At 38.7% G+C, this 18,479-nt stretch overlaps 2 protein-coding genes across 5 annotated transcripts in view; both read right to left on the bottom strand.

Moving 5' to 3' along the window:
* Positions 1-60: 60 nt before the first annotated feature.
* Positions 61-6,756, bottom strand: LOC108277852 (V-set and immunoglobulin domain-containing protein 2). 2 transcript variants are annotated; one of them, XM_017490834.3, is made up of 7 exons: positions 6,602-6,756; positions 5,306-5,469; positions 3,981-4,185; positions 3,625-3,783; positions 1,998-2,117; positions 1,783-1,918; positions 61-1,708 (listed from the first exon to the last, which is right to left on the bottom strand). In XM_017490834.3, the coding sequence occupies exons 1-7, from the start codon at positions 6,651-6,653 to the stop codon at positions 1,591-1,593; spliced, it is 954 nt and encodes a 317-aa protein (XP_017346323.1). In that variant the 5' UTR covers positions 6,654-6,756; the 3' UTR covers positions 61-1,590. The 2 variants fall into 2 exon arrangements, with proteins under 2 accessions (XP_017346323.1, XP_017346324.1); XM_017490835.3 differs by having other exon boundaries at positions 61-1,705.
* Positions 6,757-6,881: 125 nt separating this feature from the next.
* esamb (endothelial cell adhesion molecule b) overlaps positions 6,882-18,479 on the bottom strand; it is a 42,021-nt gene continuing 30,423 nt past the window's right edge. For all 3 annotated transcript variants that reach the window (XM_017490832.2, XM_053687250.1, XM_017490833.2), the window contains 6 exons: positions 15,537-15,682; positions 13,665-13,866; positions 12,714-12,869; positions 9,122-9,244; positions 8,897-9,026; positions 6,882-8,293 (listed from right to left, as the gene is read on the bottom strand). In XM_017490832.2, the coding sequence (XP_017346321.2) occupies positions 7,873-8,293; positions 8,897-9,026; positions 9,122-9,244; positions 12,714-12,869; positions 13,665-13,866; positions 15,537-15,682 (1,178 nt within the window). In that variant the 3' untranslated portion in view covers positions 6,882-7,872. The remainder of the gene's footprint in view (positions 8,294-8,896; positions 9,027-9,121; positions 9,245-12,713; positions 12,870-13,664; positions 13,867-15,536; positions 15,683-18,479) is intronic.

Genomic DNA, 18,479 nt, shown 5'->3' with positions numbered 1-18,479 from the left:
CAGGCATTTTCTGTTTCTCTAAACCTGGAAGATAGGTAAGAAAAGACAAAAAGCAAGTGGTAGATTATATTTTTCAAAATTTAATAACACACTTCAGAGCAAACTGTGTCAAAAGATGTATTCACTCACCAACATGTGGTGTGGTTACCAAAATATTAGAAATATAGTTGGACTGAAATTTATACTATTTTGCAACTTTGTTCCTTCCAAAATCCCTGTAACTTGCTGTACACAACTCCTCCCAAAGCCAAAACATAGAATGATCCTGCATTATATTTGAGTTAAAAACTCATATAATGCTTCTAATATTGAGTGCATTGGGAATATTAACCGGGATATTATCTAATATTAATTGGGAATTTTGTGATCGCAGATATTAATGCGAAATCGAGCAAACGCAATATTCAAAATTATCGCAGATTTTCTGCAACTTTGGGCCAAGACGTGTCGTGATGTCACCACAACACGCATTCAGCCAAAGCCCTCTTCGATTCAAGTGCGTTGAACATGAGCACAGCTAAAAGGTCTCATTTACCAACAAATATCACTGTGAAACAGTTTTGTGCAATTGCAATTTCACCAATTCAAGAAGTTTTCCAAAAAAACAAAACCCACAAAAAAAACTCAGCAACTTGCATCGCAAATTTTTAAAAACGCCACAGCAAAATCAAGCATTTTTGGCCGCAACAACCCCCCCCAAAAAAAAAAAAAAACAGAAAAAATTAGATACATAAATGCTATTTTTTCATTCTTTTATGATCGACAGTATAAATGACAAAAAAATAAGATTCTATCTTAATTGCTGGTTTGTTACTTATAATTTGTCGTGTTTATTGATGTGTAGAAATAAACCTTGTGAATTGTAATTCATTTTTACATGATACCATGTCTCATGTACTATATGAAACCAAGTAAACATTTATGCGAAATTTTCTGTGGAACAAAAAACAGTTTACAATTCACACAATAACCCATTATCATATGATAATGATACAGCTGATGTGTTTTTATGTTGTACCCAAAGTTGGATTTTGGGTTGTGATGGCCTCTGAGGAGTATTGGGTTGTTCCTTTAATCGATTAGTACACATATTATTCAGCAGTTTACTACACCCAGCATTACAAATTATATTGCAAATGACGATCAAGACCTAAGCCTATCAGGCAAAGAAAACAGATGTTTTTTTTTTTCCTCCCAGATGTGCACCAAGGCTCATGAATGTGGAGGTCACCTAGATTAAATCAGTGAAAATCAAAAGTAATTGCAACTAAAAGCAAATGCAACTCTTTTACCTCCTGCATCCTTTCCCGTTCAGTGGATTAACTTCTTCCACCAGGTGAATTGTATATACATTTGGATTGAATACTGTTTTATCAGAGTAGTTTTCAGGTGGTTCTTGTATCACTGTAATAAGGGGCTAAAAATCTTATTGTCTATTTTGTATGTTTTAATATCTTCCCTAATGCTAAATGGGAGGGTTTATATACTTAATATTCACCAAAAATAACAAAGTATATTAGGAAATTTAAAACTGTTACATATTGATTGAATTCATTTGTGCATGTACAGTCATGAATGAGCAGTCCACTTTTACACCAGTGGGCTGAGGTGAGAGACTCTGAGCTGTGGAGGCTGATCACCATCAAAATGAGCAGAAAGCAGAGGACCTGTTGACAGGCGCTTCACTGATGAATCGACATTCTTCCTACTGAGGAAGAAAAAAAAAGAAATAAGATTTACACGAGTAATAAATTAGTTTATCATCACTTTTTAACCACGCACCTCAGTTTGTTCTCTGTACCGCTGCAAGCTCTCTTCTTGTAGCAGAAGAAAAAATAAACAGCCGCTGCTGCAACGAGTAGGACTAAGAGAAAAACTCCCATCAGCACTCCACCAACCACTGCTGCAGTGCTGCCGTCTGTCAAACAGCAAAGCTCTCATATAGCAACGAGACTTTAAACATACTTTTACTGATAAATATGTGACGTCCTACTCACGTGCCACTTTCACAGCGATGCTGCACGCAGCCTCACCCAGATTGTTGGAAGCTCGGCATGTGTATGTTCCAGTAAAGACAGTAGAAAGGTTGGACAAGAGAAGAGAACCAGTACGCTGATCTGCAACACAGGAAATATTTACATGTATCCTGTTAGTTACAGACTTCCAGTTCTAGTGTAGAGTGCTTATCAGCCATGAATCTGGTTGCTGTTGATTAATTTTCTGTGACAGCATCCCTGATAAAAGTGTCAGCTGCAAGGTTTATGTTAACGAGCTCATTCTAATATATTATTGTTTCTATAGTAACAGCTCATTCACTAGGATTTGTATGGTGGACACTCCACATACAGTATCTGGATGGGTGGATTGGTGGATGGGTAGGTGGATGGATGGGTGGCGTTCTCGTTCATCCCAAAAGTGTTCATGGGGCTCTGTGCACTCAAGTTCTTCCACACCAACCTTGGCAAACCATGTTTTCATGGAGCTTGCTTTGCACACAGTGGCATTGTCATGCTGGAACAGGTTTGGTCCTTTTAGTTCCAGTAATGGAAAATTTGAATGCTACAGAATCTAAGGCATCCTATACAACAGTGTGCTTCCAACGTAGTGGCAAAAGTTTGGGGAAGAACCACATATGGGTGTGATGGTCAGGTGTCCACATACTTTTGAATATATAGAGTATCAAGTCATTCAAAAACCTCCAGAGAATGTCTATACTTTCACAGTTAGATTCATGCAATTGGAAAGACATGCACACACTCAGCCAGTATAAACATTTTCCTGGGTTTGTGTTTGTGGCTAAGTCATGGCAAGATGCACTGTCCAGTGAAGAAGTGCTATTTTGTTCTTGTTTTTTGTGTGTGTGTTAGTGAATGTGTAACAACACAACTGATATAATCACAACCTGGTCATGGAGTTTTCTTTCCCTGAGCTGAAAAGTTAACAAACCTTACTTCGTTCTTGTTCTGGTGAGCCGCAAGACAGCTACACTGGTGGGAGCTCTGGGCAAACTCTTTTTGTAAATGTCTGATCCCACTCTTGTTCACATACTATAACTACACATCTTCCAGGGTTTACAGGTAAAATTTTCACTTTACCTACATACTTCCTAGACATACATACTATACCAGTTCCCTCTTTGCCCCACTCTCTTCTTCTCTTTCCCCCTCATCTTCTTATGTATATATATTTTTTGCGTTGCACTGCTATAGAGTACCTGATCTTCACAACAAGCATTTAAATGTACAACTTTCCTTGCCTTTTTGTGCACATGGCAAATAAACAGGAAACTTGAAACCATTAACAAATTCACAGACTAAACAATCAGCTGGCCAAACTTTCTAGACCAACGATAGTAGGTTGTACTACAGCTAAACAAGTACCTATTACTATTACTTGCACCCTTTTGGTTCTCAAATTAGATAAAATTCTGAAAATATAAAGAGTGACTTGAAAGTCTTAAGTAAATCCCCAAATCTGTTTAATGTTTGGTGAGCAAACAGCTGTGTACTAGTTACAGAACCTTATCTCAGAGTGAGGGTGGGGTTCAGCAGCAGAGCGGTGCAGTCGTAATCACTGACAATCAAAGCTGGTCTTAAAGAGATCTATGTGAGTTGTGGTACATACCTGCTACAATGCTGTTGGGGGGCAGAGGGCCTGTGTCTTTCTCTCGGTTCCAGGTATAGATAGGTATAGGTACCCCCTGAGAGCTGTGGCATGTAAGTGTGACATCATCCCCCACGTAGGTGTGGCCACTTAGCTCACATACAGGCACCGATGGAGCCACTGAACAGAAAATGTAAGAAATGAGAAACGTCACTATTGGCAATGGTATCAGTTAATAACATTTCATCAGCTTTGTAAAATTTGTTGCTTAATTTAATCCACATAATTATTCAATGACTCCTACAGAAATATTCATATCAGCGCTATTTAATGGCATTATTAGCAACTTTGATTCACAGTGTTGGACGTTCTCCTACCCAGCACAGTCAGGTTGATGAGACCCTGCCCACTTCCAGACCAGTCGTTTGGATTGGTAATGTCACATATATACAGTCCACTGTCACTGGGTTGAACGCTGTGGATCTTCACCGAGGCAACACCAGACACTGGAGGATTCTGCACTAAAGCCATTCTGCTCTCCCAAGAGTTCACCCAGTATAGTTTCCCATTATAGTACAACACCTGCACAAAATGAGTAAGGATATGAAGTGGAGCTACTGTTTCAATCCAAAATGTGAAGTTTTTTTTCCCTTCCTCCTATACAACAACAATTTCCAATTTTAATTTAAAAAATAATTAATTAAAGATGACACCCCATACTTTTTATTTCTCAATAGTTGGGCTTAATGTTGCAGAAGGTCCATGAAACAAATTAGTGTTTTGCTCAGTGGCCACTCTTTTTGGATCATGATAATGAGTCTTTATTGGGCATGTATACATTTATAGAACAGTGAAATTCTTTTCTTCACACACCCAAACCCATGAAATGACTCCTTTAATCCATTTATGTTACGTTTACGTGTCCACCACACAAGTGTATAGTGCATTTATATTCTCCTTTGGTGAACAGTGGACTAGTTCAACAAACAGACTTCATGTTAAAACCATAATGAACTTTCTTTTACTTTCACACTATCCGTTTGAGGACGGGTTCCCTTCTGAAGGTTTCTTCCTCATATCATCTTAGAGTCTTTCCTTGCCACCGTTGCCACAGGCTTACTCAGTAGGGATAAATTCACACATTTAAAATCTGTATCCTGTGTTTATATGTTTCTGTAAAGCTGCTTTGAGACAATGTAGGTGCTTTCACTTGTTGTCCTTGCTTCAACCACTTTTGGTAGGTACTAACCACTACATACAGGGAACACCCCACAAGACCTGCCGTTTTAGAGATGCTCTGACCCAGTCATCTAACCATCCCAATTCGGCCCTCGTCAAAGCCGCTCAGATCCTTACGCTTGCCCATTTTTCCTGCTTCCAACACATCGGCTTTGAGAACTGACAGTTCAGTTACTGCCTAATATACCCCACCCCTTCACGATCTCTGCCATTGTAACGAGATAATCAATGTTACTCACGTCACCTGTCAGTGGTTTTAATGTAATGGCTGATCGGTGTATAACTGAAGTATACTGGTTTCATACTTGCCTCCAGAACTGCTGTCAGAGTTGCTGTTACAGAACATGTAGCAACACCTTCTGGCCAATCAGAATCAAGAACTCCACAGGCTCCTTAAGGCTTTTTAATATAATGTGAATGTTTAAGACTAGTGAAAAGGTTAGCTCTAAGTTTAGATGCTTACCCTCTTTGCTTGAACGGCGGGAGTACCGGGAGCAGCATAACGCCACTCCAGAGTGAAGCCTTGTGAAGCATGTGTGTTGTAGCTGCAGGAGAGCTCGGCTGCTGAACCGGACTGGACGAACACTGAGCTCTTCACCACCACCGCATCCCAGGACCAGGCTTCATCTGAACAAGGACAAACAGAAGAAAGATTTTGAAGTGAGTGAGCTTTTATAGTACACGGAAATGCCATGATGTTATTTAGACAAATATCAGATATTTAAAAGGTGTGCTGTTATATCCTAATAATCAATGGTGGGGAGATGTGACGGGGTAATTCTTATTTTCCTAGAACAGCATGTCCAGAAATGTTCTATAGCGCTTATTCCACAGCAATTTACCAATGCTTGTTATTATTTTCTTTAACTCAAGAAAAACACACTTTTAGCAGTTTATAATTACATTTAATGACGTCTGAGAAACGAGCACTTATGTTATAACAGCTGCACACAGTTGTTCCCTCTCCATCGTCTCTTTTTTTTTGTTTTTTCCAATAACACAGCGTGTTAGTGTTTTACAGTGAAATCAGAAAGTGCAAAAGTCCCCTGTCCTGAACGTTCTCCAACAGCGGAAAACATGTGTGCTGTTATAAAGTACTGGCTCTGGAGACTCCTTCCATGTTTAATAAATGTCTCCTTACACAGTGATAATTCCTTGTTTTCAATGATGGTTCCTTGTTTAATAAGAAACACAAATATATGTTATAGTTATTGCTATAGAAATGATAGCATAGTGCATTAATGTAAACCTGTGATGTGCCTTGTAGCACCATTGTAAGAGCTGCTGTTATCACTAGCTTACGGCCAATCAGATCCATTAATTCAACAGCAGTGATATAACTGCACATAAAACACAGGCAATGTGGTAGAGCTGTTACCTGTCAGTTGTTTTTATGCATGCTAGACCATCTGATTTTATTTCTTAAAGCATTTTTTTTTTTCATGTTTTAGGCTATGCTGCTTTTTTGTTAATTACTCAGGGTGACTTATGTAAACATAACAAATCAGTTAAAATATTTCTAAACTGTTGGGGGAAGTATGAATACAGTAGATCTTGGAATAGCGCAGACTTTAGACTAAAAAATTATTCTTAGTTGAGGTGAAATTAAATTCGGATACCAATATTTACAAAAATTCCACTATGCAAAAGCTTTAACTTTCAAGACTGACGTTTCACAGAGGGTTAAAGGTTTGGAAGCACAATTCAAAAGACTTCAAAAGTGAAGTGAAAGTTTTTTTTTTTTTTTTTTTTTACTTACCAAAACAGTGGATCAAAATCCAATAGACAAACAATGTGCGAGTGTGAGCCATGTCAGGTTGTGTTTCTCACGTACAGGTTTCGTTTCCTTGTTGTTTGCTGAGATAACATACTGTACACCTCCTACCTGGGTGGCACTAAACAGCAGTGAACACGGTTAGTGCGTAAGCACAGGGCAAGCACGATGTGGAACCGTGTGTAAATAAGACCAACACTCTGTACAAACAAAACAAGTGTAAATCTTACTGGTGTCTATCAAATAATAATCCAGAAACGTGCGGTTCAAAATTCCACAATTGTTTAGTTTATTCTATAGAGCGCAATCGGTGGTTAAAGAAATAAACACAATGTGAGTATAGGAGAATTTTGTTTTCCCTTCCATAAAAGAACTATGGCGTTAATATTTTCACCACTTTGCTTCCACCATGTGGACAATTATGGAACAAAGGCTCCAGAGTAAAACGAGCCAATCACAAATCAGAGATATTTAAGAGATAAGAGAAATGCTGTTACACTTATTTATGGCAATATTAATTCCAATCTACTTGCACAAAACCGAGTAGAGAACTGATGCGCCAACCAAAAAGTGAAAAAAAAATAACGCATTTATGAATGGGTTCACTTTCTCTTAAAATATACAGTAAACCAAGTAACAAATATCTTTTTAAATAAAAACTATTGTTCAGACTGAGAGATCTGCCAATGGCTGTTAAAGAGTTAGGCTGTCAAATGTAGAAACTCCTGAGCAAAAAAGAGGCACAAGGTAACGTTTAAAGTAGAACACACCAGATGCAACAACTGTTGTCGAATCACTCTAACAAGAACTGAACTGCATCCATCAACGTCTGTAACTGTTTACACACCTGCATTGAATCACATGTTCTTTACTTTCCTTAAGTTCTTTTCTGGTAATTAGAGAAATATCTAAATCTGACAACAGAAACAGAATCTGTCAAATCAAATGGAGTTGTCATCCATGTCAAATTCTGACATGAATGAAAAATACTGTCTTGATGAGAGTTTTGAAAACTTAAAGGTAATTTGAAAACATAAGGATATAATTCACTGTTTTAGGCAAAATAAAACAAACAAACAAACAGAAGAAAACATCCTAATCTTAACCCATACGATATACTTTATAAAATAGACTACTAATATTTTACATAGAAAACTCTAACCTTGAATATAAAAAAATGTAAATCTTGAACTTGTATAATGGAGTCATCGAGTCCAGTCCACTTGCTAAGAGCTGGAGAATTTGACTTGACTCGGCTAGACGAGCGAACCGGCCTGTTTCTGAGCGGGTATCATGACAGGCACAGTGCCACAGAGTGGCATGGATCTGACGAGAACAGGGGTGGGGCATGGTGCCTGAGGCTGAGCTCCATCCGTCCTGAGTGTGCAGCTGTTCTTTGGTTGGTGGTGTTGGGCATGGGCAGGCGTCTTGTTGACGTAGCCAGGCAACCCATGGAGAGGATTGGGCTCTCCTGGGTACAGATATGTTCCACCTGATGCGGTGAGAATGGAGTCACAGCCATTAGGGGAGTACGGATAGTGGTTGTTAGGCATGTGAGAAGGGTCCTGAGGAGCAGGGCTGTTGGCAATAGAGGACAGAGTCCCATTCTTGGAGATGATATCTGATGCGGTAGCACTTTTAGCCCAGGAAACCCGCTTTGGAGCCTGAGCATCCTCCCTGCAATGAATTAAAGAACAACACATCATACTTAAAAAAAAAATTTGTTTATGCTTTATGTTGTCCTTCCCTCATTCCCCAATCAGCCTCTTTTTTCTCCGTTGTTCAATTAAGACAAAAAGAGATCACCAAACATATGAAGGAGTTGGGTGTTTATTCCCTCTATTTACTCCCTAATTTGGTCTTTGCCAAATCTCCAGCTCTCCACCTATCACAAAGGTACCAAAAGCAGAGGGTAAGGGCTAACACGTGCTTCCTCCAACCACATATTTTCAAACTGCTGCTTATGCTGCATCACAGGGTGGCCTAACACACTTGGAGAAAGTGCTATCGACCATCTTTAATATTCAAAGAGCTCACGGACGGTAATTGACAGGGGATTGCCATTCCTCCCACCCAGAAAGCACGGCCAATTGTGCTCCCTTGTCTCCCGGTCATGGATGGCTACGCCATCGTCGGGCAATAGGGTGAATGCTTTTCTGATGCACTGCTAAACAGTAAAACAGAACATGTGTATTAAAAACCATCCTACTAACACCCACACCACCACTGAAACCACAGCACCAGGGAAACTCTTCACTGAGAGATGAAGCTGGTACTCACTTGATTTCATTGGCCATTTCCTCCTCTGTGTCACATTCTCTCCTGAGGATGAAGACCAGTAACAGGACGAGGGCCACGAACCCCACAACTGAACCCACAGTGGCTCCTGCTATCAGCCAGGCACTGCTGGCTGCAGAGGAATACACATTTCAGTTATGGAAGATTCGTCTCATCTAGCAGATGTAATCATACAAGATGCTGCTTTACGCTTGAGTTAGTACTTACTGACAGATACTTCCAAGTTGATGTGGCAGCTGTCGCTCCCGGCCGTGTTGCTGGCCTTGCACACATATTTTCCTGACATGCTTTTGGTCAGGTTGCTCAACCTCAGCGTGCCCTGCCTCTCATCTGAAAAGATATCACCATCCACACTTGTTGAACAGCATGCTCGTTATTAAAGTTCATAATCTTCACAAGATGAAATAATGAATCATTCACGACAAATATAAATATATAAATAATGTCAGTAGTCTACTATATTGTACATGTATATGTAATAAATACTTTAAAAAAAAAAAAAAATCATTCTACTCAAACAAATCATCTAATTAAAATAAAACCACTGGATCTAAAGGGAATCAAACAACAACACTCTTCACACAACAATTCTGCTTCACTAGGCCTTAAGAAGAAGTGCATTAACATTGCACAAATGCAGCCAAGCTACCAGAGCAGGTTTTGGTGTTTGGTAAGGGATTATGGGATAACACTCACTGAATGCCCTGAGATACATCCCTCATTGACTGGCCTGAGTAGCCAATAAGTTCAAATAAGCTAAAAGAATGGCTGAGTGTGAGTCACTCAAACAAAAATATTTCAGTGTTTTGTGATCGTTGTTTTATTAGTTGTTCCTCTGGTTCTCTATAATAATCTTTATCTACAAACAAAGCCACGCATTCATTTCTGAAAATGCAATACAAGTTTAACTATACATTATAATGTAGATTGGACGTACTGAAGTGAAAAGATGGAGGTGCTGTACTACGGTAGTTAAGCATTACTATGAATTACTTCTTTAGGTCATACTTTCTTTTATACCACTTTATTAGGAACACCTTTACACCTGCACATTCATGCAATTATTCAATCAACCAATCATGTGCCAGCAGCAGCATTCCTTAATATCATACAGATACGATTCAAGAGGCTTCACTTAAATCTTCATCGGAATGGGAAAAATGTGACATGATCTCTGGCATGGTTGTTTTTGCTAGATAGGTTGGTTTGGGTATTTCAGAAACTACTGATTTCCTGGGCCTCTACCATTCATGCAGCTCATCCAGTAAAACATCCAGTGAGTAGCAGTTCTGTTGGTGGAAAAGCCTTGTTGATGAGACTGACCAGATCGTTACAAGCATCCTGAGCAGAAAAACATCTCAGAATGCATAACATGATGGACCTTCAGGTGGACGGGCTCCAAAAACAGGAATCTGAGATGACAGTGGGCATGCTGCTTTTCTGCTCACCACGGTAGTTAAGAGTGGTTATCTGATTTACCGTAGACTTCATGTCTGCTTGAACCAGTCTGGCCATTCTCCTCTGACCACTCTCATAAAAAAATTAAAATTAATTTAAAAAAGGACACTATTCTGTGTAAACTCTTTTCTATTTGGGAGATGAGCAGTTTCTGAAAAATTCAAACCAGACCGTCTTCTGGCAACCATGCCACAGTCAACGTCACTGAGATCACATTTCCCCCCATTCTGATATTTGATGTGAAGGTTCCTAGAAAAGTGGTCATTGAATATATGACCTAATGTTATCAATCTATTTGAACTAACTGTCTACTTCCTTACCCAGGTAGCCGAGCACAATCATAGGCTGAGGGCATGACCTCCACTCTGGGAGAGCAGTGAAGAAAAGAAAGTGATGAGAGGTTGCCTGTGTATGAGTGTGTGTGAGGGAGACAGGGAAACAGAGAATGTGCTGTTTGATCAAGGTATTACTTTTTCATGTTAGCTCTCGTAATGAAATAGTATGAGGCAGAGTGTCGAAGGGTTTGACTGAGTTCCACAAAAGCCAGTAGCCTTAAGACTCAAAGGTGGCTTCTTCAAAGTAAGACGTTACGATATTAAACAGAGCTAGTTTTCAACTGTGTAGAAGTTCTCACTGCCAGTTTGCTTGAAACAACTTTGTCATGTTCTGTATCTTAAGAGCACAAACTTCTAGCTACAATGTCTCAGAATGGTACCAGGCCAAGGATCATTTACTACCGGGCAGGAGCAGTTAAAAAAAGATGCAGTTGGTTGGTTTTGTGTATCTCGGAGGAAGCACGTGTTAGGCCTTCACCCTCCCTAGTTGTTTGCTGTCGTATGATAGGATAGAGTTAGCTAGTGGGTGGAAACTGGCAGGTGACCAAACTTGGTAGAAAATGAAATAAAACCCAATAAATCAATCAATGAGTCAAGGTGTGGTGTTTACTTGGAACAATTGAATTAATAAAATGCGATTTTTAATGGGACAGGTTACCCTTAGTATACGCTTAGTATTTTGCAATATTAGTAATATTACCATGTTTAAAGTACATATAAGCAGTCAGGATGTGCAAGTTATTCAGACTGATTAAATGCTTTGCATGTAAACAAACCAGAGATACTAAGAAATATACACATACACTACCGGTCAAAAGTTTGGAGACATGTGACTGAAATGTTTCTCATGAACTTAAAAACCTTTTGATCTGAAGGTGTATGATTAAATGTTTGAAATTGGTGTTGTAGACAAAAATATAATTGTGCCAACATATTCATTTCTTTCATTAGAAAACTAACATTTTATTTACATTAAAAAAAAAAATTTTAATGGATGACTTAAATGGAGCGAAATATTCCAGAAAGTAGCCAATAAATGTCCAGCGTAGGTGGGACCTCCTTTAATACTGTTTAAAAAGCATCTCAGGGAAATTCCTCAAGAAATCCGTCGAGAAAATGCCAAGAACGCATTTCTGGAAATTCTAGGCAAAAAGGGCGTCTACTTTGAAGATGATAAAATATTAAATTATTCTGATTATTTTAGTTTTTTTTTTTTATCCCAACATAATCCCCATAGTTCCATTTGTGTTACTCCAGAGTTTTGATGACTATTATTATTATGAAATGTGGGGAAAATAAATAAATAAAGAATGAGCATGTCTAAACTTTTCACTGGTAGTGTACGTATATCAAATAAAATGCAAGCAGGAAAAATGGTCGGTGACACCTCTCACCCTCCTAATGACCTATTCCACAAACTTCCATCTGGAAAGCGATTGTGGTCCCTGATAACCAATCTTTCCACTCGTAATTTTCAGTTATTAACCAGGCTAGCTAGGCAGCATTCGGTGATTACTACTATGCTGGTCTGCCAGCAACAAGTAATGTTGCACTAAATGTTATTACACATTAGATACTTGCATATTATTATGATTGTTGTTGTTGTTATTATTATTATTATTATTATTATTATTATTAGGCATGTTAAATATTATTATTAAATACTAATATTGGTGACAATTTATTACATATATTATTAATTATTAATATTGTCATCATTATATAGCAATGCTATTATTTATTATACATCACAATTGCACCACTCCATTTAATGCACCCTGAACTGCATCCAGCTGCTATTGCTACCTCCACTGTAATGAAACTTACAACTGAGTCTCCATTTCTGCTTAAGGTAAAATATTTGCATATTAGGTAATATAATGGTAATTATGTTCCGTTATCTGAGATGTTGATGTGTATGTTGAATGTATCGGGTTGTGACCAAACAAGAAGAAAACATCTTAAAACATGTAAATGTATTTTACATGTATTTTACACACACTCACTCTGCATTGGCGGGAAGTAGATCTCAGAGAGAGGAGCAGCCTTGGTCCACTTGTACTGAGGGACAGGTTTGCCATAGCTGGACTTACAGCTTAGGGTCACATTCCCAGTCAGTACAGGATCCCCAGTCATAGAGCACACTGGAGTGGAGGGAGGGACTGAAAGAGCAGAGATAATAAACAAACCCAAAGCTTATCAAACATGACGATTAACAAGTAACTCATTTTATGGTACTTGTAATTATAATGCTATGTTTAACATTAAAGCGACTGAGAGGTGAGTAAAATAACACTGATTATCTCGTTACAATGGCACCCATGAAGGGGTGGGGTATATTAGGCAGCAAGTGAACAGTCACTTCTTGAAGTTGATGTGTTGGAAGCAGGAAAAATGGGCAAGTGTAAGGATCTAAACGACTTTGATGAGGGCCAAATTGTGATGGTTAGATGACTGGGTCAGAACATCTCCAAAACAGCAGCTCTTTTGGGGTGTTCCTGGTATGCAGTGGTTAGTAGCTACCAAATGTGGTCCAAGGAAGGACAACCGGTGAACCGGCAACAGGGTCATGGGCGACCAAGGCTCACTGATACGCGTGGGGAGTGAAGGCTAGAGAGTCTGGTCCAATCCCACAAAAGAGCTACTGTAGCACAAATTGCTGAAAACGTTAATGCTGGCTGTGATAGAAAGGAGTCAGAACACACAGTGCATCACAGCTTGCTGTGTATGGGGCTGCATAGTCGCACACCGGTCAGAGTGCCCATGCTGACCCCTGTCCACCGCCGAAAGTGCCTACGATGGGCATGTGCACCTACAGTAGCACACTGCTGGTATTATGGCACTTAGGTGCAACAGATGCCGCTTTTATGAGGCAGAAAACTGTGAATCAGCCAATATTAAAGCTAAAAATATCAAATATTTTTCATGGGCTGAGACAGGAAATTCACTGTACTCACCTTTGACATTGAGTTGCAGCTCCCCCGAGAGACCTGGTGCTCCAGGAATGATGACGTTGCAGAGGTAACGCCCAGAGTCGGACTCCTGCGTGTTGTTGATGTAGATGGAAAGGTTGCTCGAGGGCATGGACACTGCAAAGCCAACACGTTTTCTGAATTCAGAACTTCCAATCCCGATCTCTCCTGAGGAATAGGAGATGATCTACAGTAGCACAGCACACAAATCAGTAATTTACCAGTGGGCAGACAACCACCATTTTCCATCTCTATATGTAAGTCATTATTGGGTAATGTATGTTGGGCATTTGACCAAACCAGTATCACCATTCTAGCATTCACTCTGTGGGCAAAGAAAGATCAGTATTTGTATGTAACTAACTGATGTTGTAAGTTGCTCTGTAGGAGTGTCTAAAAGACAATTCATTTATCCATTCCTATTTAATAACTATTTAGCTGAACACCCAATACTAGAGATGCACCGATACCAACTTTCTCAGCCGATACCGATAACCGATTATTCAGAGTGATATCTACCGATACAGATATATCTGCCTTTGATTCCTTCTTTTAAATGAATAATAGTTAATTCCACAGTTCTGAAAGAAATGAAATAAACACTTTATTCTCTCCATTTGAACAAGTTGTTTCACAGTAACGTCTCATAAACAGAACACACATTACTCTAATTAACATTAACACAAGAACTAAATTCTGAAGATTAAAGTAAGATCATTAACTTATTGAATGTTTTAATTCATATTAACATTGACTGAATTCTAAAAACCTCCTGTTAGTCACACATTCACTCTCCACAAACAAAAGCATTTCTACTGCATCACTGATATCAAACAGGTAATATATAATATCAACTTTTTTTTTATATTAACATTAACTGGATATGAAATATACTACTCTACACACATATTTTTCTTGCAATATATATATTTTTTTATCAACTCATCTTCATTTAAATCTTTCAACAATGAACTGGCGCTTTAATTCAGGAAACAAAATTTAAACTCGATGCCGAAACTCCCGCTTCACTGCTGCAGCGTCCGGTGTAAAATTTTATCAGTGCAGAGATTACAGAGATTACACGCTGCAGTTTTGTCGTCATTCCACACAAGAGACATCTTCTTTACACACAGCACAAAATTGATGTGTTTTCCCGCCCTCTTTTGATTGACAGGATATAAACGGCCCTGACCAGCGGATGTTTTAAACTATCGGCCGATGGCCCATAGCAGGAAAAGTAGCCTTTATTGGCTGATACTGATTAACAGCTGATACATCGGTGCATCTCTACCCAATACTGAAGTACATCCATTCTTTTAATCTTTATGAATACAAGGAGCTTTCCCATTTCGATACGATTTCGATTCAGGAGTTTAAGACTCTGGCTTTCAAGCAACAAAAAATCCACAAACCCAAGGTTTGTGAAATGTGACTACTATATTTTTATATTTCAGCTTTTAATATCATGCTTTTGTGCTACAATTTGACTGGTTTAAATGGTTAGAATTGTACTAGAATTCTTAAACCAATAACACTAACATCGCCTTGTGAACCAGTTCAAGCAATTTGTTAAAAAGAATCGGTTTAGAAGAATGATTTGTACATGAGCCAGGCATCGCTAGATTTGAGTGCACAGGGTGAAACCCTTCAAACAAGCCTGTTTTATTCTCTGTCTTGCACCTCGTCTGACAAAGAGTAACCGCTTTTTCTAAGTCTTGAAATGATGTCACGTGGACCTATTTTTGAAACAAGAACATCTGTGGCCACACCAAAAATACACAAAGTGTTAGAGACACTGCTGAACTAGTAATCATGTGGAGAAATCAGTATCTTTTGCTGCCAGCACTTGTCACTCACTTGTTTGGAGTCACTGGCCATGAAGTTCCAGATGACTGTGTTTTTCTTGATGACGGATGTGGGTGTGTACCAGGCCTCCAGAACCACCGTTTGGCCCTTGATTGCTTCCATGTCTTTCCTAGGCATCTCGACTCTCTGGGAATCACCTGCGATGGAGGCAAATTGGAGCATGTACATTACGTGTGCAATTTCTTAATGTAATTCTACATGTAATTGGTGCACCTGATCATTAAATTAAACAATGTCTTTGAATAAAATAAAGGATTTTTCTCACATGAACACTATTATTTAAATCAGCGGAGTTGCCTTTGCTTTAAAACCAAAAGAGCTTTCTAGCAGAATTAGCTGAAAGCCCTTATATCAGGGTGCTGGAATCTTGTTACAGTCCAAGCACAAAGGGTGCGAAGAGTCCTATTATATCTGTTAGGATTTTTCTTTCTGCAGACATTTTGGCAGTGCTTATGCATGCATGAAAAATCACAAAAATTGAAGTGGTGGTCATAAGGGTCTGGCAAATTCCTGGCCCTGGGCATGGCTCAAGGGTGCCCTCTAAGATATTTTTTTTCATGGTGGGCATCCCGTTTCACCTACATGCACCATATTTGGTAGGCATATGGGTCCTCTTAAGACAAACAAATTTCACATCCACTAATAGAAAGTTAGCCATTTTAGATTTTGTTTGTTGTGACAGGTACCAAATTTTAAATACTACCTTTAAGGTATAGGGTTCATCAAATGCAGTATTGCCAAGGTAAGCTGATCATTTAGAATGTCACACTACATAAACAGAAAGTGTATGTACAATGGTGTATAACCACATGCACATGCCATTCATGATTCACTGTCATATGGCAGCACCATCAACTGGCAAGAGAATTGCAAACCAGACTTTTTAATATTTCTCCTATGGGGTTCTTCAGATTCTTAACAAATTGGGTCAGCATGACATAATGATATATACAGGCCTTGAGTTTAGAGGTCGACCGATTAATCCACACTGATAGATTTTCCCGGTTGCGTCCATTACGGTAGTGGCTGAGAAGAGTCCGCTGTCATTACACAGTACGAGAACGGCCTCTAGAGGCGAAATAAAAACTACCGCTGACAAATTTTGTTGTGTTATTTGAAGTGTATTTTTACAGTTCATTTTGGATGTCTCTCTTTTTATGTGTTATTTGGAGTGTTACTTTTTGGTTCAGTTTAGATGTATATTTTTTACTTACTTCTAACTATTAATCTTCAGTAATAGTTTATATGTATTAATATTTATGTCTTTATTTTGTTTAAAACCGTACAGTACATTTCAAGGTGCAGACAGTACTGTTCATTTAAATAAATCCTGTAATAAAGTTCATCAATATTCTACTTTAAATGTAATGTTTTGATTCAGTATCAATTTGAAAAACATTCATCGGTAAATGGCAGGCATTGCCCAACTTAGTTATCGGTATCGGTAAAATCCACTATCTATCGACCTCTACTCGAGTTCCTGAACATCAGCATGTAAGTAACATTTTTGTATGACACACAAGAAGGAAGCTATTGAAGAAAAACTACCTCAGATATTTGACCTTGCTGTGACCGTGCGCCTGTTTGGATCGACTCCAAAATACAATCATTTTATCTTCTAGTTACAATGATAACAATTCCATTTAAATCCTACAACCCTTCAACCACTCTAACTTGAAATATCATGTTAACGAGAATATCAGAACAATGACAGTTGCAATATATTCATTAATGTAAACAACATGAACTAAGAAATATGAAGGAAATATGAATTTGGTCAGATGGAACAAAACTGCAGCACAGATTTTCAGATTATCCTTGCACTCTACTTCTCAGAAGACACTAGAAAACGCTATTGAAGACAATCTTAACTCTGTCGAACGTCAAATAGAACTACTCTGGTTTAAATCTTAAGATGGACCACACACCTTCAACAGGCAAATCAATAAAAGAAACGCTGACTTACAGAGATTATTTTCTCCTGGGCTAGACAGTTGAAGATGGATCATTTGATCCAAGCAGCCACTATGGTCTAGATCAGCCAGCATGGAAGTGGGTTCACACAAACCGAACCAGCACTGATTTACTAAACTGCACTGCACGTCCTTTCTCTATTCAGACTAAGCAGAATTCAGCTGAAAGTATTAGCGCAGAGCTGTTTTATCAGAACGCATCATGGCATCATCCTTTAATCTTTAAGTGTCGAGTCTGTGATTTCTTGTTCACTGTGAAAGCCGTTGACCTCATACTGATACGTTTTCTAAATTGGTTAGAAATCTGTCTTATCTGTCACTCTAATCCCTAAACAATCTGCTGGCTCAGTGCTTCAAGCAGCTCCCGTGCCTCGCTTGAACAAGTACAGCCCAGTCAGATGGAACGATCATGCAACACGTTTGTCTTCATTCACGTTTTCAAGGAAGACTTAACTCACTCGTTTAATATAAACAAATAAGGAAACAGGATAAAAACAAGCAAAAACAGTAAAAGTGGATTTACAGTTTTATATCACGGTGCTGTTGAATTCTCAGCGTGATGTGTTTGAAGAGGCAGGATGCAAAGTACACGTGTTTTATTCGGGGGTAGTGCAATAATCATCGTTATAATTCCAGGCATGGCTCAAATCACAGGCAGGGAATGTCAGAAAAGGATCATTCATCATACAAAAAATGAAAAACAAAGTGAGAGTAAACAAAAACCAGGAAACACAGAACACAAGCAATGGCATAGTGACTACATTTACATGGGCAGCAGTAACCTAATTATTGACCTTATTCTGAATAAGACAATATTCTGATTAAGGTGTTTACATGAGTCGCTTTCAGAATATTCCTTTCATGTTCTTATTTTACATATTATAATATAGAACATAGATTGGTTAACGTGAAACGTCATTACGTCCCCACAACACGCCATCCGACATTCCCTCCAGAATTT

Source organism: Ictalurus punctatus, chromosome 17 (genome assembly GCF_001660625.3).
Source record: "Ictalurus punctatus breed USDA103 chromosome 17, Coco_2.0, whole genome shotgun sequence".
In the NCBI taxonomy this organism is placed as follows: Eukaryota; Metazoa; Chordata; class Actinopteri; order Siluriformes; family Ictaluridae; genus Ictalurus; species Ictalurus punctatus.
This window is presented reverse-complemented; position numbering and strand designations above follow the sequence as displayed.

Bases quoted from the DNA above. Each gene is read 5' to 3' on its own strand.
- LOC108277852 (XM_017490834.3), bottom strand. From the start codon at position 6,653: ATGGCTCACACTCGCACATTGTTTGTCTATTGGATTTTGATCCACTGT. The intron at 1,919-1,997 runs GTGAGTAGGACG...GCTGTTTGACAG, and splicing joins CATCGCTGTGAAAGTGGCAC to ACGGCAGCACTGCAGCAGTG. The intron at 1,709-1,782 runs GTGCGTGGTTAA...TTTCTTCCTCAG, and splicing joins GGTACAGAGAACAAACTGAG to TAGGAAGAATGTCGATTCAT.